Source organism: Melospiza melodia, chromosome W (assembly GCF_035770615.1).
Source record: "Melospiza melodia melodia isolate bMelMel2 chromosome W, bMelMel2.pri, whole genome shotgun sequence".
Lineage (NCBI taxonomy): Eukaryota > Metazoa > Chordata > Aves > Passeriformes > Passerellidae > Melospiza > Melospiza melodia.
Window position 1 is genome coordinate 24,398,306 of NC_086225.1, and position 24,317 is coordinate 24,422,622.

Consider the following 24,317-nt stretch of genomic DNA (forward strand, 5'->3'; position numbering starts at 1 on the left):
TATCACTTCCAGTTTGGGCCTTGGTCCACACTGTCTTCAGACGGTGAGTGCTGATAGTTGGCATATCTGTAGCAGGTGTCCTCATCCTGTGTTCATTGAATCTTATCCCATCCAAGCAGGCATTTTAACACAAGCATAGCTATTTCACTACCATGTCTAAGCTTAAGTAACAGCAGAAACACAAACTATATCTTTATAACTAAGTTACTTAACACCACACATATAAAATCCATTTTAATATCTGTGAAAAGCCAATATTATAATATGTATCTATAACAGTCTGCAGGAGATGGAGCTTGGGCTGTTGCAGGAGTGGTGGGAGCGGCACGCATCCGGGCCACCCTAGCAGCACCGTGCCCCCACATGTCCCCTCCCCCTGCTCTCACCACTGCTTTCAGCCCATATGGGCTTTTCCCATGCCCTGATCCCTGTCCCCAGGGTAGGAGAAGGGCACTTGGTAGACCCCTCCTCCCCCCAGGGTGGATGGTGACTTTCGGTGCAGTCAGGGTTGGTTCAGGGCGTTGTGTTAGGCTCTGGGGTTTTTGGGTCACTGCTGGGAGTGAGTGCTGGTGCTGGGGCTGCTGGTGCCTCTGGACCTGCTGAGAAAGTGGCTCACCGCTCACCATTGTCCTGCAGCGTCGCCACGTGGTCGCAGCCATGCACTTGGTACTGGGCTCTTGCCGCAGCGATTATGCAGGTTCCGTCTCTTGCCGCTTTTGCTGCCATCTCACTCATCTTTGCAGTTTCCCATCGCCTCTGTCGCTGCTGCTCCGCTTTCACAGAGGACAGGCAAAGGGGGAAAAACAGTGTTAGGAGGGGCCCTCCTGAATTGGGGGACCAGGGGCCACCCTCTGGCCCTCCTCCCCTAGTCCCGGCAAACTCACGGTTGTCCACTGATGGTGCAGAAGGCATCCACACGGCCAGTGCTATGGTTGCCAGGAGACAGGGTTTTCCGGTGGTGGGGCTGCCGGCTTCTCTTCTGGTTTCTGGTGCTGTGATGATGCTTCTGGGGTCTGGTGAGTGCATGGGGTGGATTCCTGGATGCCATGACAGAGGCGATTCTGGCTGCTGCCTCCATGTGTTCAGCGTGCTATCTCTTTTCCCATGGGATGCTGTCTGTGCTCTGCTATTTTGAGATGATTTGGCTGTCAGGTCCTGCGGCACATGGCGACGGCCATCTTGGGTGAGTGACTCACGCGCCATGTGCTGACCGCCATCTTGGGTGATCTGCGTTCAAAGCGCATGGTGTCTGCCATGTTGAGGTTTTTCTGCAGGCTGTATCCACAGTGCATTACTGGTGGTAAGGGGCGTGGAGCCTAAAGATGGCTTTTTCAGCTGTGGTATGGGCAGCATCTCTCCTGCTGTTTCTGCATCCCGTTCGGCATCTAAGTGCCCCAGCCAGTTTGAGATAAACATCAGGAGTTTTAAAATGTCCATAGTGGCTTTCAGAGCTTATTGTTCATATTTTACTCCTCATTGAAGTAAGGGAAAAGGTCATATCTTAATGACTTCTTGTTCTTTTATAGAGATAAATCTTCCTGTTTCTTTGGTGGGATTTTCCTTCTATTTTTCAGCTTTTTTGTTTCTTTGGCTCTTACACCATCTGGATTTCTAGCTTTACCAGCTTTTCTGTCTTTTGTTTCACACAGCTCTTTAGCTGTCCTGTTCTCACAGTTCTGGCTGTTGCTAGCTCTGGTTGCATTTTCTCACAGCTCTCTGCTGTGGCTCTCTGCTGTTTTGTCTCGTTCCTTTTCTCATGGCTTAGTTCCTTTCCTCACATGGGGTCACCAATTGTCGCAGTGTTTGGGGACGGAGAGATGACAAACATCGGGGTTTTCATGCAGCAGAGAGACTTTATTGGTGTACATAGCCCTTTTTATAGGCTATCCAAAAGACTCTGTGTTCGAGTCTTAATTGTTAGCACCCAGCTATTGAGCAATAGCTACCTGTTTGCATTCATATCTGAGACTAGGCTCTGTAGCCAACCCCTTCCTCCTCTTATAAGGCATACAGTCCATCTTATGCCCTAATACCCTGGAGGATGTTATCAGGGATAAGTCATGGAAGAAATAAAGAACACTGCCCCACCTGTTTTTAACAGCTTATGAAGATGTGATAGAATACATACTTTTGATTACATCTTACATTGTAACCTAAGACAATCTTGCTCTCAAGGTGAGATGTTTATTGTTAGGTCAGGATCTCACCTCTCTGGATAACTCCAGAGATAACTGGCTACCAGACAGATGTCTGGCCTAGGTTATCTCACCAATTCATGTGAGGGGGAAAATGCCCTGAGTTATGCACCAGCAGATAGACAGAACAGATAAACTCTTCTGTGGCAGACCGCAAGTCCTTCTACAGAGAGCATCCAGAGGAGAGCTGTGAAGATGGTGAAGGGCCTTGAGGGGAAACTGAGGAGTGGCCAAGGTCACTTGGTCTGTTCAGCCTGGAGGAGACTGAGGGGAGACCTCATTGCAGTCTACAACTTCCTTGTGAGGGGAAGAAGAAGGGCAGACACTGATCTCTTCTCTCTGGTGCCCAGTGACAAGACCTGAGGGAGTGGCCTGAAGTTGTGTCAGGGAAGGTTTAGGTTGGATATTAGAAAAAGGTTCTTCCCTCACATGGTGGTTGGGCATTGGAACAGGGTCCCTAGGGAAGTGGTCACAGCACCAGTCCTGACAGACTTCAAGAAGCGTTTGGACAATACTCTCAGGCACATGGTGGGATTCTTGAGGCTGTCCTGTGCCAAACCAGAAGTTGGACTTCGATGATCCTTGTGGGTTCCTTCCAACTCAGAGAATTATTCTATGATCCTATGAATTCCAAATTAATGAGATGTTTCTCATTTTAACAGCTTCTTATCCTTTTGGAGCCTTTGATTGCCTTGTCAATTGTGAAGGAACACAAACAGTACCTTAACTGCCATCTGAGTATGAAAATGGGTCAGTGTCATGAGTGGAGTGGAAGCTTCAGACAAAGTTTATTAAAGAAGCCCTGCCACTGAGTCACAACGTGCCAAGAAGACCCCCCTTTGCTTTCAAAACTCCTCAGACAGAGGAGCCTGAGCATGGCATCTTAGCCTCAGACTGTCAACAGTTTGGGTTTTGCAACTTTTTCCTGCTAGTTCTAATGATGGCAAATCAGATATATTTGTATAAAAATTAATTATTTATTAAGACAAATGAACAGACAAAAGATAACCGATGAAAGATCCTAATCAGAATTACTGCACAGTATAAAACTAAAAGAACTACTAGTAGATTATAGTATAACATAAAAGAGTGCACTATATCAAAGTACCTATATTAAAGCTAGCAAAATAAATAGTATTGATTAGGAGCTGAACATAACTTACCACTGAAATGACAATAATGTAAACAGATTCCTTCACTTGATCTCTTGGAAAGTTACCATGAAATAGGTGTCCCCACTCATGGGAGAAACTCCATCCATTTCCAGGAAAATGTATAGAACATTTCTGCTTTGTTGAAGTTTGGTGTGGCTTTTACAGTTGTAAAGTGAGTGTCTGTCAGCCAGAAATTCAACTTATCTTGTCAAATCTCACTTCAAAAGTAAGATGCTTATCGGCAGTTGGGAGAGGCCAGACCAGTGTTAACCCCATGGTGCCAAAATAACTCACTACAAGACAGCTTGTCCTGTTCAAGTTATCTGCCTGGTTAACAAACAATAGATAAGCTCATGTGGGTAGTGAGATGCCTTGCTACAGTCAGATAAAAATGGTGAGTCACAGCTCACTGAACAAGAGGTTAGTCACTGAACACCATCATAGTGATGCCACTCATGTCTCTTTGGATCTGCATCACTCAAAGCAAAGTTACAAATGAGTGTTAGAGGAATGCTTCAGATTGTTATACACAACTGGAAACCTTACTTGTAATTCCAAAAACTTAGACTGGAGATCCAAGAAAGTGAGTGCAATTTATTTTGTGTGTTTTCTAATACTTCTTCACGGCAGCTCAAGGAAAGCAAACCTGTAGTCTGGCTGCTTGGAGATGGTTGAGCTTTAAGTAATTCTGCCTTATGAGTTTGCAGGATGCCTGAAGAAAGAGTTTAATCCTAAAATACTTTTTAAATACCACCTGAGTGACAAATATAAAGAACAGATGGAGGACCACGAAATAAGTCTGAGGCTTCTCATTGGAGTGATCACAAATCAGACAGCTAATTAAGTTATAGTGCCTTGTTTCAGAAGTCAAACTTGCTATGCTAAATAATCTTGGGCTATTTCACTGTTTTGGTTCAAGTGGAGTGTCTAGACTTTAGGCCACTTTGCCCTTGTGACCACTAGTGTATAATTGTGGCTTCCCACTTGTATGCCAATATTTGGATTTAACTTCAGCTTAGCTGCTCTAAAGCTGGGCTATTTTAAAAGCTGTTTTGAATATGATAAAAAAGATGGATCTTTTTAGAGAAATAACAGAATACAATGTTCAGGAGAGAGCTTCAACTTCCAATTGTGTAGCGATAGTCTTATCACATGGAGAGCTAAAACATTGGGTGTATTGACTTCAAAATCTATTCAGTTGTTGGATTGTTGTGTGTTTGGGGTTTTCTTTAGTAGTTATGAGCTAAAACATTAAAAAAAAAACAAAACAAAACACCACCAAAAAACCAAAAGTGAAGCACCGAAGTCCAAACAGATTCAATGTGTGATCAAGCAACTTCCTTTTTATTGAGTCACCTGGTATAGTTTGGGCATCAGAGATAAATAGCTCCCAAATACAGAAATGTGAGTCTTAATTGAATGCATTAAGCTTGTAAGGTTTTTTTATACAATTTCTACTTTTGATCTTAGGTCCTTTCAGTTATCTTGATGATGTCCCATTTAAGATAGGAAACAAATTCAAAACCCCAGCAAAGGTTGGATTACCCATTGGTTTCAGCCTGCCTGATTCTTCTCAGCTTGTCAGAGAAGCCCAGGTAAGTGATGTGTTCTGCCTTTCTGCTCTCTTCCCCCTGGTGCTGTAAACTGAAAGTAGTCACAGTTTAGACATGTTCAAATGCTAGTCTTGACGGTCCTGTAGTGTCATTTTGTATGCCAGGCAGTAGTTGCAGAAGATCTGTTAGAATGTATAGAAAAATTAAAATATGATAGGTTGTGCAAAAAGCTTCTACTTTTAAAAGAACCTAATAACATTTATTTTAGCATATCTACTTCAAAAAAGTACAGCATTTTTGTTGTGGAGTCCTTGTTTAAAAGACAGGTGTTTGCCAAGGAAGGTGGGAACCTTCCCGGAATGGAAAATATGACTCCCTTCCCTCCAAATTATTATAACTTTGAAATTATGTCACTTTCAGGCAAGGATATGCAAAAAGGAATAACATTTCTTTACTAGAATATATTTAACAAGATAAACAAACAACAGCAGCAACAACAAACAAAAACAGAAACCAAATAACAGCCTTCCCTCATCCATCAAACAATTTCCTCTTTTGTGTCGTTACGACCACAACCAGCAGGAGTGCTGATGGGCCCTGGCGAGGTGACGGTTTCAGTGACTTTCTTGCAGCCAGCAGAGAACACTACCGGGTCCTGGTGAGGCAGAACAGGTGCAATGATTCCCTCCGCGGCTGCAGGGGGTGCTGTGGCGCGAGCACAGCATCCTCATGGCAATGGCAGCTTGGGCAAGGGGGTAGACGGGAGATGACTCCCATTGCAAAACTCACAAGGAGCAGCCAGTCTCAGTACCCCTCTGGGTGGTGAGCTGAACTGGAGCACTAGCCTCAGAGCAGTGGGCTGGAATAGCAGAGGCAAGCAGACCTGGGGCAGCAAATCAAAGTGTAGCAATAACCCTGTCGCGGTGGCAGAAACAGTGAGGGCTGGGTGGATCTGTGGGGGGGAGGTCGAGCTCAAGTGTAGCAAAAACTCCGGAGCAGCGGGAGGCAGGCAGGTCTGATCAGGCAGCAGTCAATGTCAGCAGCCATTACAAACAGCAAAAAAACCCCCCCAGACTCCGGCAGCAAACCACAACGCAGCCCCATCTAGGGAAAGAGAGATGCCCACTCCCCACACCACATGCTCTCCCCTCTGATTGCCAAGAGAGCAGGGGCTGAGCCCAGCCTCTGACCCCCAGCCAAGTTTCATCTTCCCAACAGAAACCCCCCAGTCAGAGCAGTCACTCCCCAGCTAAGAGACTGCAACAACTGCACCCCTTCCTCTCTCCTCCCCCAGGACCATTTCAATGTTATTCCAAGATGTCCAGCTAGGCCTTTTGTCTCTTAAATACCATTCATTCATCATCTCTGGGGCAACAAATGGGAAGAAAATTTCCTGAGAGAAAGAAAAGGAAAAAAAAAGGCCTAACCTCTAACAGGTGTAAATGTTGCCCTGACTAAATCTGAATAGCATTTTTAAGAGGCAAAGGCTAAGAACTGATACACCCATGCTATGGTATATTTACAGAATCTTGTTTGAGGGTATCAAGTGTTTATATAACCATATTTTATGTGTTCTCACAATTGTAGAATGAAGAAATAAATTTTCAGTTCTTGTTTTTTGTGGAGTTCTGAGTGGGAATTCTTTTCCAGCTTTAGGGTAAACAGGTTACAGCATGGTACACAGATGGCTTCCAGGTCTTTGAGAAGCAGGTCTTTCTTACTATAAACTCATAGTAGCATAAATTCAATGGCTTTAAAGCAAATGTTGAAAATCTAATCTCCAAATGCAGGTTATGATACAAGAAGTCTAATTGAACTATATTTTCTCATTTTGGATTCATGATTTTCCTTGGCAGTCCAAACTGATGTTTGTTTTCATTTCAGTTGGACAGATAGTTCTGCTTTTTTTCTTCTTTTACTTTTTTTTTTCTGCCCTGCAACTCATCCACTGAAGAACAGACTATCTCAATTACCCTACATCATGGCTTTTTCATTATAACCATTAAATGAGTATCTGATTACCTTAATATACATATTTCCACCCAGTTAAAGTGGTGTGGAAGAGCCAAAGGCAACTAGTGTCATATTGCCGGCTTCATTGTGCTATGTTTCTATTTTCCTGCCATGCTGAGGCTCAAGTATAATATGTCCAATTGGACTGAAGTATCCTGCGTAATAGGATGCAACTATGTAGAATACGCATATTGCAGTGCAATTTGACTTTTTTTACACCTGTAGTGAGAGCTGTTAAAAAAATAAAAGTGCAAGGAAGCAAAATTACCCAGAACTATATATTTTTATATAAATACACCCGTTTTTAATATTTAAAAAAATGGTCAGTTTTGGTCCATGTATATAGTCATACACACACACACACACACATACACACAAAACCCTGATAGCTCTGCTCAGATATCAAAGAATGTATAATGAGTAGTCCTCAGTACTTCTGCCAGTGATTTGTTTTTCAAAGTTGCCTTGCTGATAAATTATGTATCACGTCTCTTGGAGTCTTAGAGCTAAGGAAATGGAAAACTGTTATGCAGTGAAGACAACAGGTCTCCAGGATCTCACTGGAGCCTGCTATAGGATAAGATGTGGTGCAAGACATAGCAAGTCCCAGAAAAACTTAGTAGAAGCCTAGCAAGCCTTGCTTGTTTGTTGCTCTTTAGAGACAGGAATTTATATGACCAAGCAGTCCCATGGCAAAAGCACTCCAGTTATGTGCCATTATCCTGGCAAGGGTATCCTATAACTTCTTGTGAGTCATGGGTTATATCTTGGACTTAACTTGTAGGCTGTGTTTTCTGAACATTTTTTGGTTATTTAAAGAGCATTTGAGGTTGTTCATTCTTACTAAGATGATAAAGCTTTAAGTAAATTTAGTCTGTTCAGAATGTTGTCCTTTCAACCAGGCCACTACTATAACCAGTAAACTGATAGTGAATAGTTTATAAATGCCTTCCTGTGCTAACTTGGCCCTGAAGGAGCTGATGTTAAATGGGAAAAGCTTGTGAGATCTTGTCATGCCAGTAACTGCATCAAAATTTGCTACTGCAGTTAGTTGTCATCATCGGTGTAGCCAGTATATGCCCTTTGCTGGTGAGCCACTGGCACTGAACTTATACCAATACCTCTTAAACTAGTGAGTATAAAACTATAATATGAAGTCCCTTAGAAATATATTAGGGAGAACTGAGTAATGCTGTATAGGTCTTTGGATGAAAAAAAAATACTCTGCTGTACTCGTGAATGACTTGTGGAACTTGTGGACAGGAGGTAGTTCAGTGATGCTAAATCTGGGTATGGCTATCTAGTAGGCTTGCTACATCTGTAGTCTTGGTGGGAGAGGGTGGGAGAGCTGTGAAACTGATAAACTGATCTTGGGATGATGTCCTGGTTTAAAGGACAGGTGACTGCCAAGGAAGGCAGGAACCTCCCTTGGAATGGAAAAAGTGACCTCCCCCCCCTGCTCCAAATTATTATAACTTTGAAATTAAGGGAGTTTCAGACAAAGATATGGGAAAAAGAATACAGTTTTTACTAATATATCATACACAGAATCACACACAGAATCACTAGGTTGGAAGAGACCTTCAAGATCATCGAGTCGAACCCATTCCCTGACAAAGCAACTAAACCATGGCACCAAATGCCACAAACAGTCTTTTTTTAAACACTTCCAGGGATGGTGACTCCACCACCTCCCCGGGCAGACCATTCCAGTACTTTATCATCCTTTCTGTAAAAAACTTATTCCTAATGTCCAACCTAAATTTCCCTTGGTGCAGCTTGAGACTGTGTCCTCTCATTCTGTCAGTTGCAGCCTGGAGAAAGAGACCAACCCCCACCTGACTACAACCATCTTTCAGGAAGCTGTAGAGAGTGATAAGGTCGCCTCTGAGTCTCCTTTTCTCCAGGCTAAACAACCTCAGCTCCCTCAGTTGTTCCTCATAGGGCTTCTGTTCCAAGCCCCTCACCAACCTCATAGCCCTCCTCTGGTTGTGCTCAAGCCTCTCAAAATCCTTCCGAAACTGAGGGGCCCAGAACTGGACACAGTACTCAAGGTGCGGCCTCACCACTGCCGAGTACAGGGGAAGGATGACCTCCCTGCTCCTGCTGGCCACACTATTCCTGATACAGGCCAGGATGCCGTTGGCCTTCTAGGCCACCAGGGCACAATGCTGGCTCATGTTCAGTTGGCTGTCGACCAGTACCCCCAGGTCCCTTTCTGCCTGGGCACTGTCCAGCCACACTGTCCCCAGCCTATAACACTGCAGGGGGTTATTGTGGCCAAAATGCAGGACTCGCCACTTGGACTTATTAAACGTCATCTTATTGGATTCCATCCATCCATCCATCCATCCATCCATCCATCCATCCATCCATCCATCCAACCATTCCAGATCTCTCTGGAGAGCCCTCCTACCTTCCAACAGATTGACACATGCTCCCAGCTTAGTGTCGTCTGCAAATTTACTAATGAAAGACTCAATGCCCTCATCTATGTCATCAATAAAAATATTGAACAGAACTGGCCCCAGCACAGACCCCTGACGGCCACCACTGGTGACTGGCCACCAGCTGGATGCAGCACTGTTCACCATCACTCTCTGGGCCCAGCCATCCAGACAGTTCTTAACCCAGCAAACAGTGCTCCTGTCCAAGCTTCGGGCTGCCAGCTTCTCCAGGAGTATGCTGTGGGAGACCATGTCAAAGGCCTTGCTGAAGTCCAAACAGATAACAGCCACAGCCTTTTCTGCATCCACCGGGTGGGTCACCTGGTCATAAAAGGAGACCAGGTTGGTCAAACATGACCTACCCCTCCTAAACCCATGCTGGCCGGGTCTGATACCCTGGCCATCCTGTAAGTGCTGCATGATGATACTCAATATAAACTGTTCCATTACCTTACTGGGTACTGAGGTCAGGCTAACTGGCCTATAATTACCAGGATCCTCCTTCCCACCCTTTTTGTGAATGGGTGTCACATTGGCCAGCTTCCAGTCATCTGGAACCTCACCAGTGAGCCAGGACTGTTGGTAAATGATGGAGAGCAGCTTTGCAAGCTCATCTGCCAACTCCTTCATCACCCTGGGATGGATCCCATCTGGTCCCATAGATTTATGAACATCCAAGCAGCTCAGCAGTTCTCTAACTGCCTCCTCCTGGATAATGGGGGAACCATTCTGTTCCCTGGCACCATCAACCAACCCAAGAGGACAGTTGTCCTGGGGACAAGCTGTCTTCCCACTAAAGACTGAGGCAAAGAAGGCGTTAAGCACTTCTGCCTTCTCCGCATCTGAAGTTACCAAGTTCCCTCCCTCATCCAGTAGAGAACAAAGGTTGGTCTTACCCTTCTTTTTACCATTAATATATTTGTAAAAACATTTTTTATTATCCTTTACCAATTTGCCAAATTAAGTTTGAACTGAGCTTTGGCCTCCCTGATTTTTTTCTACATGCTCTAACAGCCCCCTTAAATACTTCCTGAGAGACCTGACCCTCCTTCCAAAGATGATACATCCACTTTTTATTCTTAAGTTCCTTCGAAACCTCCTTGCCCATCCAGGCTGGATGTTGGCCCCATCGACTCATCTTTCGGCACATAGGGACAGTCTGTTCCTGTGCCCTCAACATCTCTGTTTTGAAGCACACCCACCTTTTCTGGACTCCTTTGTTTTTAAGGATTACTTCCCAAGGAACCCTCTGAATAAGTCTCCTAAAGTGGCCAAAGTCTGCCCTCCATAACTCTAATGTAAAAGTCTTATTAACGTTCATCCTGATTTCATCAAGTATCGACAACTCTATAACTATATGATCACTGTGCCCCAAGCAGCCTCCAACCACCATATCTCCCATCAGCCCATCTCTATTTGCAAACAACAGGTCTAGCATAGTCCCTCCCCTGGTGGGCTCACTCACCAGCTGTGACAATAAGTTATCCTCCATACACTCTAAAAACTTCCTGGATTGCATACATATCTGTATAATAAGGACCAAAAAACGACCACAACAGCAGCAATAAGAAACAAAAACATAACCCCACTAACAGCTTTATCTTGGCTGCAGGCACTTCCCCTTCAGTGCATTTATGCTCACAGCCAGCAGGGATGCTGGTGGCTCCCAGCTGAGCAGGGCAGGACAGGTGCGATGATTTCCCCCCAGCTCCAGGGGTCGCTGTGGCATGAGCTCAGCTGCCTCTCTCCATGTGGGCAATGGCAGACGCACAAGTGGGAGAGATAGAAAAGGGGTTTCCTTTACAAACTCACCACAGGCCTGGTGCCCCTCCAGATAGAGAAAGGAGCTGTAGCAGGAACCTCTGAGCAGCGGCTAGAACAGCAAAGGAAGGCACACCTCAGGGTGGCAAACAAAATATAATAGAAAACTCCACAGCCTTAGCAGGAGCCATGGCGGTCAGGTGGACATGGGGTGCTGGGTTAGCGTGTACTGGAAAATTCTGGCAGCACACATTTCACAGTCATGGATAACCTGAGAAATACTGTCCATGGTTAAATTCACCCCTCAGTCTCATACCCACTTATAGGTGGCATCCCTACCATGATGGCCTGAGGCATCATGGGCCCCATCGAGCTAGGAATAACTCATCCTTGTGTTACCAGTCTATCTTTGACACCTGTATCTTTGCAGCCTGGTCTACCTGCTCATTATTTTGGTGCTCCTCATTAGCTCTACTCTTGGGGACATGGGCATCTACGTGGTGGACTTTCACAGGTAGCCTCCCTACCCTGGTAGCAATGTCTTTCCACTCTTCAGCAGCCCAAATTGGTTTTCCTCTACACTGCAAATTAGCCTCTTTTCACCTCTCCAGCCATCCCCACAGAGTGTTGGCTACCATCCATGAATCAGTGTAGAGGTACAGCTTTGGCCGCTTCTCTCTTTCTGCAATGTCCAGGGCCAGTTGAACGGCTTTGAATTCTGCAAGTTGGCTTGATCCACCTACTCCTTCAGTGTCCTCTGTGACCTATCGTGTGGGGCTCCATATAGCTGCTTTCTACTTCCGATTCATCCCTAATATGCGAGAGGAACCATAAGTGAAAAGAGCATAGCGTGTTTCCTCTGATGGCAGTTGGTTGTATGCTGGAGCTTCTTCAGCCCATGTCACTTGTTCTTTTTCTTCATCCATGACACCAAAATTTGCACCTTTGAGCCAATTTGTAATTACTTCCAAAATCCCAGGGTGATTCACTTTACCTATACGGGCGCACTGTGTGATAAAATCAATCCACTTGCTCCATGTAGCACTGGTGGCATGGTGGGTAGAGGGAACCTTTCCTTTGAACATCCATCCCAGCACCAGTAGTCAGGGTGCCAGAAGGAGTTGCGCTTCTGTACCAGTCACCTCTCAGGTGGCTCTGACTCCTTCATAGGCAGCCAAGATTTCCTTCTCCGTTGGGGTGTAGTTGGCTTCAGACCCTCTATAGGTTTGACTCCAAAATCCTAGTGATCGGCCTCGAGTCTCCCCAGGCACCTTCTGCTAAAGGCTCCAGGACAAACCATGGTTCCTGGCTGCAGAGCAGAGCATGCTCTTCACCTCTGGTCCTGTCCTGACTGGGCCAAGGGCTACTGCATGAGCAATCTCCTGCTTGATCTGGGCAAAAGCTTTTTGCTGCTCAGAGCCCCAATGGAAATTATTCTTCTTAAGGGTGACCAGGTAAAGAGGGCTCACGATCTGACTGTACTCAGGAATATGCATTCTCCAAAAACCTATGGCGCCTAGGAAAGCTTGTGTTTTCTTCTTATTGGTTGGTGGAGACATTGCTATGATCTTGTTGATGACATCTGTAGGAATCTGACGCTGTCCATCTTGCCACTTTACTCCCAGGAACTAGATCTCACAAGCTGGTCCCTTAACTTTGCTCTTTTTGATGGCAAAACCAGCTCTCAGGAGGATTTGGATGATTTTCTCTCCTTTCTTAAACACTTCTGCTCCTGTGTTCCCCCACACAATGATGTTATCAATATACTGTAGATGTTCTAGAGCTTCACCCTTTTCTAGTGCAGTCTGGATCGGTCCATGGCAGATGGTAGGGCTGTGCTTCCACCCCTGGGGCAGTTGGTTCCAGGTATACTGCACTCCCCTCCACATGAAAGGAAACTGAGGCCTGCATTCTGCTGCCAGAGGAATGGAGAAAAATGCATTGGCAATGTCTATAGTGGCATACCACTTTGCTGCCTTGGACTCAAGCTCATACTGGAGCTCTAATATGTCTGGCACAGCAGCGCTCAATGGTGGAGTCACTTCATTCAATGCACGGTAGTCCACAGTCAATCTCCATTCTCCTTCAGATTTACGCACAGGCCAAATGGGGCTGTTGAAGGGTGAATGGATTTTGCTGACCACCCCTTGGTTCTCCACCTCTTGGATCATCTTATGGATGGGAATCACAGCATCTCGAGTTCTATACTGTCAGTGATGCACTGTGGAAGTGGCAATTGGTACCTGTTGCTCTTCCCTCTTCAGAAGTCCTACTGTAAATGGATTCTCGGACAGTCCAGGCAAGGTGTTCAATTGCTGGATGCCCTCTGTCACTACAGCTGCTATCCCAAATGCCCACCTGAGTCCTTTTGGGTCTTTGAAATACCCACTTCGGAGGTAATCTGTGCCCAAAATGCATGGGGTCTCTGGGCTAGTATTGTTTTTGCGGGGTCCCTCGTGTCAGGAAGGAATGATGGATCTGACTCCATGTTATTGGAAGGCTTGTCGCAGACTATTGGAATACGGCTCCCAATATTACCAGTTAGATTGTGCCTGGGCCAGTCTGACCCTTGGTGCTGGGCCAAAGGCAGCGACTGCGGTGTATCACCCCAGAGATACCTTGGCTTGCTGGAGATTGCAGCTGGGCACTGAACAAGTCCAGGCTTGTTAGGAACCCCGTTTACCTCAGGAGGAATGGCTTCAGGCGATGGTGAAGAGAAAAAGGAGATGATTCTGCTGGAGGGTTTAATGTCCAGAGGTTTATTCCATGGTTACAGAGGTCTGAACGTGAGCAACTGCTCCAACAGAAACTCGACCGCATGGTCTCATTCACCTTTTAAGCTCAGGGACAGGGGGAGGGGAGGTACAGGTGAGCCACCAACCAGGTGAGAGGGGCAGGGTCTCAGGGGAAGATGACACCCAGATAGGCCAATGACCTCTGGGCATAGGGGCATCCTTTGAACTTGACCAACCACACGACGCCTTGCTGGAATGTTAAGCCTGATTGACAGGACTCACTCAGCATGGGGGCAAGGGGGAAGGGAGAGAGGTATAGGCACACCTGGGGAAGTGACCTGGAAGTCTAAAATGGGACATTACAGCACAACACAACAGCAGACACCTTTTCATTAAAAATCTTTCCTTAAGATTTTTTCTTCCTGAGAAGCTGAGAGGCTTCAGGAACAAAATGTAAACAATGGTTATCTGCTGCTGTGAAATGCAACAGGTGCATCTGTGATTGGTCTCCTGTGCTTGTTTGTAATTAATGGCCAATCACAGCAGAGCTGGCTTGGACAGAGAGTCTGAGGCAGCTGCCTTTGTTATCATTCTTTCTATTCTATTCTTAGCTTGGCTAGCCTTCTGAGAAGAAACTTTTCCTTCTATTCTTTTTAGTATAGTTTTAATGTAATGTATATCATAAAATAATAAATCAAGCCTTCTGAACATGGAGTCAACATTCTCGTCTCGTCCCTCACCTGAAAACCCCTGTGAACACCGTCACAAAGGCTAATTTAATTTTTTATGATACTGTATTATTTTAAAGAAAACTATACTAAAGAATACAGAAAGGATACTTACAGAAGGCTAAAAAGATGATAATGAAAACTTGTGACTCTTTCTAGAGCCTTGACACAGCTTGACCCTGATTGGTCAGTAAGTCAAAACAATTCACATGAAACCAGTGAAATAATCACCTGTTCGATAAACAATCTCCAAACACATTCCACATGTGAGCACAACACAGGAGAAGCAAATGAGATAAGAAATTGTTTTCCTTTTTCTCTGAGGCTTCTCAGCTTCCCAGGAGAAAATCCTGCGTGAAGGGATTTTTCAGAAAATATGACTGTGACATGTCACCCTTTTTAGTATAAAGAAAATAAAAAGAGACTGCATTTGTAATTCTTCTGCTGGGCCCATGCAGAACAGAGAACAGACACATGTCGAGAGGTTTATCTTGCCAATCAAAACGTCAGTCAAGTGCTTCCATATAATGATCAAGCAGATTCTTTTCCTGTAGAACATCTACTTCTATCATAACACTAAAACAAGGGTTACAATATAAGAAAATGCAAAAAAAAATGCAAAAAATCTTCATTGTTTCAAGTCCAAACAGCTGAGTTTCAGGAAAAGGTCCATTGACTGGAGATGTTGATCTTTGACATCTCTGAAGGTCCTTCTTGGTCCTGAAACAGCTTTGCAGAATCCTGAAACAAAGAACTGCCAAGGAATGTCACCAGCAATTATCAAAAATCCATTGATATTTATCAAACAATATTGAAACCTTTAATTGAACCACCTGGGCTGAGGCTGACTCGTGGCTTTCCAGCACTTTGATCTTGTAGCTCTTTCCACCTTTTTTTTTTTTTTCTTTTTTCCCTTTTTTTTTTTTTTTTCAGAAAGAACAGCAGCAGCAGAGGGTGTTTTGGACCCTGCGCCACTGGGCAGGATGGCGTCCCTGGCCCTGGTCCGGGTGGGTGGACCAAGGACCCCAGACCTGGCTCACAGAACGGTGGCCTGGGCCTGGGGATCAAAGTCCCCAAACCTGGCAGTGAGTGGGCCAAATGGCCCAGACCCGGCCCGCAGGGCAGGGTTTTTGTTCTCACAGCCTGCCCCCACCACGCTGACAGTGCCTTGGCAACAGGAGTGACTGAACGCCTCCTCCCTCTCCCCCTAGAACCACTGGCGCATGCTGGCAGCTGGGAAGGAGAAGCTTTCCCGGGGATCTCCATCCCAGATCTGGGGGTCTTCTTTCCCCAGAACAAGCGAGCAACGCCTGTTGTCTACTGCGCCTCTCGCCTTCGCGGTACAAACAACAGTGTTCCCGCTTTCTGCTTCCCGGAACCATCTCCACCCCCTCCAGGTTTGAGGCCAGAGGCAGCACCTCTGGGAGCCACCTCCCCCACACTGCTGACACGCGCAGGGGGAATCAGGCGTTCCGAGCCCCAATGAGAAGCCCCCAACCACACGAAAATCGGCCTGCAAAAAATTGTGTCCCAGAAAAAGTGAGTTTCAAAGTGTTCAGCTGGGAGGCGCCTGCATACAGCTGTCGAGCTGTGCTGCCTCCACTGAGGGACAGGCCAGTGGCAGGCTCCGACACAGACGCTGATGCGAAGGACAGAGTCCCTGAAGGCGGCGGAACCGCGGCTGGGTGCGGCAGGGGCGCGCGAGGAAGCGCTGCCGCGCTCTCTCTTGGTTCCGGGCGGGGCAGCACTGGCGCGATCTCTATCGCTGCGGGAGGGGTTGTCAGGCTGGGCGCCGGCACCAAATCGGATCGCGGAGCAGCTGCCGTGGCTTCCCCTGGATGCGAGGGGGACAGGGCAGGCGCACTCTGCGGCACCACTAAATCATTGCTTAGCAACACACTGGAATTTGCGAGGAGCATTTCCGGATGCAGTGGGAGCGGCGGAGGCGGCAGGGCAGGCGCGGTCTGCATCGCCGCTGAACTGTTGCTTAGCAACACACTGGAATCCACGAGGGGCAGTTCCAGAGATGGTTGGGAGCGGCGCTCGGGTCGACGTGGGAGGTGGCGGGGCCACGGGCAGCTCTCTCATACCTGCCGGAGCGTTTTCGGGACCACACACAGCGACGGAGGCACGCCCCATCTTGATGACAGGCTGCCGTTGCTCACCGCTGATGGCGATTGCGTTGCCTGGCAACCCGGGCGAAACAGCAAGAGACGGTGCTGCTAGCTGGAGGCCGGCGGCCGCCTCCCTCCGCGGGCGGGGCGAGACCAGCAAAGATGGCTCACACGCCCCACGGGGGAAGGGAGCAGGGAGGGGAAACAGCTCCTTTTGCCCATGCTCCAGAGAGGCAGAAAATATCTTCTGAGACGCCGGCAAAACGGCACCCCCCCCACCGTGCGGGGAAGCTGGAACCAGCAGTTCCTGTCCTTGGATGGATTCTTCTCCTATTGGCTCTGGCGAGGGGGCTGGTAGCTCCCCGCATAAGACGAGGTGCCCCCCAAGGGGGTTCTCTTCCTCAGAACAGAGAAAAGAGCTGCATTCGCTGGAAAAATTCGACACATGCCCTCACTCCGCTCATATTTCCCCCCAAAATAGAGATCCAGTGTCTGCCAGGCTCTCAGGTTCAGTGAGGACCTCCTATCTGTGAAAAACCCATTAAATTTTGCCCATCTGAAAAACTCATAGATATGTCTCTTCACCATATGAATTCTGTCCTGCAAAGCCCAAAATCTCCACATCCAAATAATGTTCTCCTCTGACTGAGAAAATTGAATTTCTGTTTCTGAAGGCACCTCTTCCCAACTGTGCCCCCACATTTTGTGTAGGACAGTATTGTCAGGAGGGGAAGAGTTAACAGTACCTTGCGACAGTGTCCAGTTTCAGCAAGCTGGTCAGCATAGGAATTCTGTGAAGGTCTCCTGACATGCTATATGGGAAAATTCAGCAGATCTTCTGCGTGTTTAGCCTCGGCTGTGAACTCTGCCTGATATCAGGGTCTTGGTTCTTCAGCTCCAGGCTACAGCCAACGTCTGGGGTCACCATTTGCGGGGTGCCCAGATGAAGGAGGGAATGATAAATCTGACTCCATGTTCTTAGAAGGCTAATTTATTGTTTTATGATACTATATTATTTTAAAAATTACTTAACCAAACTGTACTAAACAATACAGAAAGGATACTTACAGAAGGCTAAAAGGATGATAATGAAAACTCATGACTCTAGAGCCTCGACACAGCTTGACCCTGATTGGTCAATAAGTCAAAACAATTCACATGAAACCAATGAAATAATTACCTGTTCGATAAACAATCTCCAAACACATTCCACGTGTGAGCAAAACACAGGAGAAGCAAATGAGATAAGAATTTGTTTTCCTTTTTCTCGGAGGTTTCTCAGTTTCCCAGGAAAAAATCCTGGGTGAAGGGATTTTTCAGAAAATATGACTGTTACAGGCCAGTCACAATAGGATGTTTCTTCCACTCATTTCCAGTCAGGCTCACATCAGCTTCCACCAAAGTAAAATCCTGTGATCCTCCTATCATGCCAGTGATAGAGACAGATTCTGTCCCCACGTCTTGATGGGATTAATGTGCATTGCGCACCAGTATTGACCAAGGCTTTTTATTTTTGTGGTTCTGATGTGCCATACCAATGAATCCACACAGTCCAGAAAACACGGTTTTCCCTAGCCTCTACCTGGCCAGAGGCAGGGCCCCTCTAAGCCTGGTTATCCCTCTTTTCTTGGGCATATGTCTTGGAGGCTCCTTCAAGGGGATTGGACATGTCATCATCATACCTGGCAGTTCAGCTATGGGCAACTGGAGCTGCTTTCCTTTTGCTGAACTTCCTCTCTGAGTTTTGCCTTCCTTCAATTCATGCACCTGTTGGGCCAGAGGAGCAGTAGATTTTCCATCCCATCCCATCTCTTCATATTTTCTCCACAATCACACAGGAAGAACCACAGCTCAGCTCGTGGGGTGTACCTTCTCTCTCCATCTGGGAAACGTCTGCATTGCATACCAGAACCTCTGATCTGTACTGCTGAGATTTGGAGAAGGTCTTCTTTAATCTCATCTCTGAGCTACTTATGATTCACCTCTATCCTGTCTTCTAATTTCTGCAGACATATTTCCACCGCTGCGATTCTGGCATGTGTTGGGCCATGTACATCATCTGCATATGCTTGGAGCTTCTTCGCCACATCAAGCACAGTCTCATCCCTGTCATGCCGCTTCATTATTTCTAAAGCAGAAGCATATTCATGTGGACCAAGTCATACAAGTTTTCGCCACATCACAGATGTACGTGGTACCAAGTCTGGATTCCTAGTTGTTATGTCACCTGAGAAGATAATCTCTGCCACTCCATTTCTCCCAGGTGTTGGATCCCTTGCTCGATAGCCTTCTGTGGCATTCACATTCTCTGAAAAAATTCCTTCGCCCAGGATTTTTCACCTGGGAAGCTGAGAAGCCTCAGAGAAAAGGAAAACAATTCCTATCTCATTTGCTTCTCCTCTGTTTTGCTCATGTGGAATGTGTTTGCAGTTTGTTTACCCACAGGTGATTGTTTCATTGGATTCTGGTGTGAGTTGTTTTGACTCTTCGGTCAATCGGAGACAAGCTGTGTCAAGACTCTGGAAAGAGTAACGAGTTTTCATTATTATCTTTTTAGCATTTAGTAAGTATCCTTTCTGTATTCTTTAGTATAGTATAGTATTCTTTAATATAACATAGTATTGTAAAATAATAAATTAGCCTTCTGAGAACATGGAGTCAGATGCATCATTCCTGCCTTCGTCGGGGCAATCCCAGCAAATACAATAGTCTTCCACTGGGTTTGCTTCATATAGAGATCGTCTGCACACAGGTATCTTTGTGTTACACTTTCCAAGACCTGTGCCCAGAGGCTGTGAGGATTAGCCCTCCTCATCATTCCTTGGTCAATGATGGGATCATGGGACAGGGATCCCAAATGCCTCGCTTCAGTGACATCCAGAATTGTAGCCTCGCCTGCAACATCCCAAAGACGGACTAACCAACTAATTATGTATTCATCAGGTCGTCGAGTGTAATCCTTCCTTAGGCCCCGAAGGTCCTTCAGGGAAAAGGAATCAGTATTAGCTTCTGATCTTTTGCCAGTTGCTTTGACTCCTGATTTTATGTCAGGATTGTTAAGGATCCTTCTCCTGCATCATCATCATCATCCACTGGTCAATCGGTCTTGTCTGTGCACTTTCTGCTTCTCGTGCTAGTAGCAACAGCCATTGGTTTAGGCTTATTGTCTGGTTTAGCTACTGACTTCGTAACTGGGGTGTTGGCTGCACCTTGAGTGACTGGGATAGCTGCTGATTTATCTCCCTGCCCCCCTTCCTCTGTCTGCTGCCCTACAGTATCTAGAATTGTGCAATAAGCATAGGCCAGGGCCCAGCTTATTGCAATGATCTTTTTCTCCTTAGGGTCATCATGGCACTTCTCTTTCAGGTATTTCCCCACCTCAGCTGGGTTCTGAATTTGTTCACGTGGAAAGTCCCAGACTATAAGGTCAGAAAATTCCTTCAGGATTTTGCCCATATCCTCCCATTTCCCACACCACCCAGGATTTTCCACACCTGGGTCAGGGGTTTCATCAGCCTGTCTAGAATCTCAGCCCTCATTCTAGAGAAGCTGCAGACTGTATAGAAGAAGCTTACCAGATTAAATACCACAAAGATGGAGTCTTTAACAGTTAGGGGAAACTGAACATTCTCCAATAGGGAGGTAACAGATTCAGAGGAGAAGAAGGAAAGCAAAGGCTGAAAAGCCTCATCCCCTGCTCCTCCTCTAACCAAATGGGTGCATAACCATAGCTATGAACCATTCATACCTGGAACAGACCCTAGCACCTTTATAAACTTCCTACAAGTCATTACCTCCAAGCCCAGCCCATTAACTATTCAAATCAGTGCTCCTCTACTGCAGAAACTATGTATTGGGGACAATACCGGAGCTATTTCTGGATAAGAAAATAAACCTAGGGACCATAGACATATTAAGAACTCAAAAAAACCTAGGGACCAGGAACACATGCAAGCCTTCACCCCAAGAGACATTATGAATTCAAACAACATGGCTACTAACTGCTCTATACCAACAGAGAGTAATTGCAACCAAAATACAATTAGAAAAGGTTTTTTTCCACTCTCTTGAGCCACGTGTTAGGCGCCAAAAATTTTTCCTAGTTTGAGGCAAATGTGGGAGGAAACCTCCAAAAGGGGCCCCCCCAAGAAAGCAAACCCACATGACCCCTCCCCCCAACTGGTTCGGGAAGGATTTCCTCAGAGAGAAGTTGAAAAAAACCTGTTTATTTAACAGGCAAAGCACTCTCTAGCACAACAAAATGAACAGTAGCAGATGACAAAACTCATTCGCTGCTCTGAAGAGATGACAAATTCAGAAAATCTCTCCGGTGGGTGGTCACTCTCTTATCAGTCACTCCGGCACTGGGAAAGGCTGCTGACCAGAGTAGGCCCTGGTAGGCTACAAAGTGCAAGCTCTCAGTGTTTCCCTGGGTCTCAGTCCGGAGCAGGTTTGAACAGTTCCAAAAAAAGGGAAAGAAAAACAGTCCAGGGAACTTCTGTGCCTCAGCTAGTTAAACTAACTAAACACCAACAGAGTGCCGTGTTCTGCCCCATCCATGCCCAGACACCACAGTGGAGGAGTGAGAGCAGACTGATAACAAAACTCTGTGCTTCTTCTTCTCCCTGCCTTCACTCTCGGAGCCAGTCTTGAAGGCACAGAATATAATATCCAGCATAAACAGAACACACGATTGGGGATACAAGCATCATAACGTCACTCCAGGACATGGTGGCAGCGAATTCTTCCTGCGGTAGGAGCAACTTGACCATTTCCATCTAATCCTAAGAGCAGGAGAGAGAGAAGAGCTGAGCCTAGCCCCTCACCCCTCAGCCAAAACCTCCTGGTATCTCTCCCCTTCCCAAAGAAAGCCCCTCATCTAAGAGGCTGCAGCTAGCTGCATCCCTTCCCCCCACTATGGCCACTTATTTTGTCTCTCTTAAGTACCAGTCATTATTTTCTCTTAGGCAACAGATGAGAGAAAATTCCCTGAGAGAAAGGAAAAAATCCCCCCAAACTTTTAACTTCCAACAGATGATCAGTAGCTCTACAGTAAAACTAAGTGTAAGAAGGAGGCAAAATATGATACTTTAATCTAGACTATAGACAGATTTTAGTGCTAGAGACAAAATGAACTATTTCTGAGGTCTTTTGGTTTTGTCAGTCTCTAAACCTACAGACAAGATATTCTGGGAAACAAGAGGTGCTGGGAAAAATTTGTTTGTCCATGGTAATTCATGTAGCTCTTATTCTCTTACTTATGTTGCTGTTAGAAGTAGTGGCTATGATCATGATATAATTTATCTTTTTTCTCCTTTCCCTTCCACCCCTGGCCAGTATGACTTCTCACTGGAAAAGAAAACAATTGAATGGGCTGAAGATATCAAAAGAATTGAAGCTACCCAGAGAGAAGCTGCACACAAGGCAGAAGAAGCACTAGCAAAATCAAAAGCAGCTTCAGAGGACATCACCAAAATGGGGTTCTCAGAGGGACCTTGCCCTGAAGTCACACCTATTCCTATTAACCCCATCCTTGCTAGCCTGCAGCACAATAATATTCTTACTCCCACACCAGCAAACAGCAGTGCTGTGAAGCAAAAGGTTCTCAGTCCACCTCATCCAAAAGCAGACTTCAACCCAGCTGATTTTGAATGTGAAGAAGACCCTTTTGATAAACTGGAATTAAAAACTATCAATGATAAGGAAGAACTAAAAAATATCCTGGAAATTCATGTTGGTACTACTAGGCCTATTATTGCCCAGGTATTTGATAATACATTTTCCAAAGTAGAGTCTGAGTCTGTGTTGCAAGATGAGAAAGTTCTGACATCCATAGAAAGGGCTACATTGGACTTCAAACCCCTTCACAAACCAAATGGCTTTATCACTTTACCACAGTTGGGAAACTGTGAAAAGATGTCTTTGTCTTCCAAGGTGTCACTGTCCCCTATCACTTCAGTGAGCAACATCAAATCCCTGTCCTTTCCTAAACTTGACTCTGATGAGAGTGATCAAAAATCATCAAAGCTTATGAGCACTTTCCACAGCACTACCTGTCTCCACAACGACACTTTTCTCAGCTCTTTGCAGACCTGTGCTCAGAGTAAAACCAGTGAACTGAATGGACACCATATGGTGGGTCTTTCTGCTCTAAATGAGGACAGTGGCATGGAGACATCAACATTATCCTCTTCATCCAGACTGCCTTCCCTGGCTGCATCAACAGTTTGTACAGAAGAATCATCTCAAAGCACAGCGATTATGGTAAACACAGTGGATTAGAGTTGGGGTTGCTGGGGAGATGTGGAGTTTTGAAGGTGCAGAGACAGATGTTGCTTCTAAAATGTCCTGTGGTTTTACGTTCATTTAATGGGAGAGATGTGTAGATCATGTGCAGTAGTTCTTATTCATTTATGTTGCAAATTGATCAATTAAACAGCTCTTCATGCTGGCAGTTCTGAACCTCAGATTATTACTTCACACGTTCCCCTAAATCTGATATTTTTAGACCAGTTTTGGTGATTTTGCTTTCAGCTTTTTGGTACTTGTTCATAGTTGCACACCACTGAGATAAGCATATGAGATCTTTGTACAATCTTGTGTTTTGTCTTATCCAACTGAGATATATAAGATTCTGAACTGCTCTTAGGTTTTGAATTAAATCTCTTCTAGATTTGTTCTTCAGTTTGCTTATATATTAGCTAGAAATAATGGAAATGCCAGCTTTTCAAGGAATAGATGCAATCACAAATTAAAAAACTCATGTGCTTTGTCACTTGGGAGAAAAAGTGCTTGCAGTTAACCTGGAGTGAAAGAATTGTCTTTTTTTTAAATATTTAATTTATTTATTTTCTTTGTGAGATAATTTTTTTAATTTACCGTCTTCCTTGTAAAGGAGGGGGCAAGGATTGCTTTCTGAATACTAAAAACAGTCTGGAGGAAAATCTTGGATCACTTATGTTACAGTTGGTTGCTGTACAGCTCTGAGACAGGAATTTTATGTTTCATTTCTTCAAACTGGTAGCAAGTTCCAAAATTATTTTGGGGACACAACTTCACACCAGTTATTGTCTAGGAATAAGAGCAGAAATTTGATTAAGTTTTGAGGTTAGACCCCAGCTAGAACAAAGCTCCAGGCAGCCACTCGCATCATTCCCCTGCCAGCAGGAATGGAGAGACAATCAGAAGCAGACAAGCAAAAAAGGCCTTGATGCTGTGCAAATGCTATTCAGCAATAACAAAAACATTTCTATGCTATCAACATTGTTTTCTGCACAAATCCAAAACATACTAGTCCATACTAGCTCCTGTGAAGAAAATTAACTCTACCTCAGTCAAAACCAGTACATTCCACCCTTTATTCCTGTTTTGGTGTGAAAACACAGGTGTCTGTTAAGGAAGGCAGGAGACTTCCTTAAAATAGAGAATGTAAATCCCCTCCATCCGAATTATTATAATTTTGAAATTAAGGAGCTCTCAGGCAAAGATATGGGCGTAGGAATAACAGTTCTTCATTAGGAAAGAAAATTAAAATAAAATAAAATAGAATGAAAATTAGGTAATACGAAACTATACTGACAGTCAGAATATGACCTGACACCCTGTTGGTCAGGGTGT

At 45.4% G+C, this 24,317-nt stretch overlaps 1 protein-coding gene across 1 annotated transcript in view; it reads left to right on the forward strand.

Moving 5' to 3' along the window:
* The first annotated feature begins 1,164 nt into the window (after window positions 1-1,164).
* LOC134431536 (ubiquitin-associated protein 1-like) overlaps window positions 1,165-24,317 on the forward strand; it is a 34,802-nt gene continuing 11,649 nt past the window's right edge. The window contains exons 1-3 of the mRNA XM_063179532.1: window positions 1,165-1,183; window positions 4,820-4,944; window positions 22,038-22,964. Of these exons, the coding sequence (XP_063035602.1) occupies window positions 1,165-1,183; window positions 4,820-4,944; window positions 22,038-22,964 (1,071 nt within the window). The remainder of the gene's footprint in view (window positions 1,184-4,819; window positions 4,945-22,037; window positions 22,965-24,317) is intronic.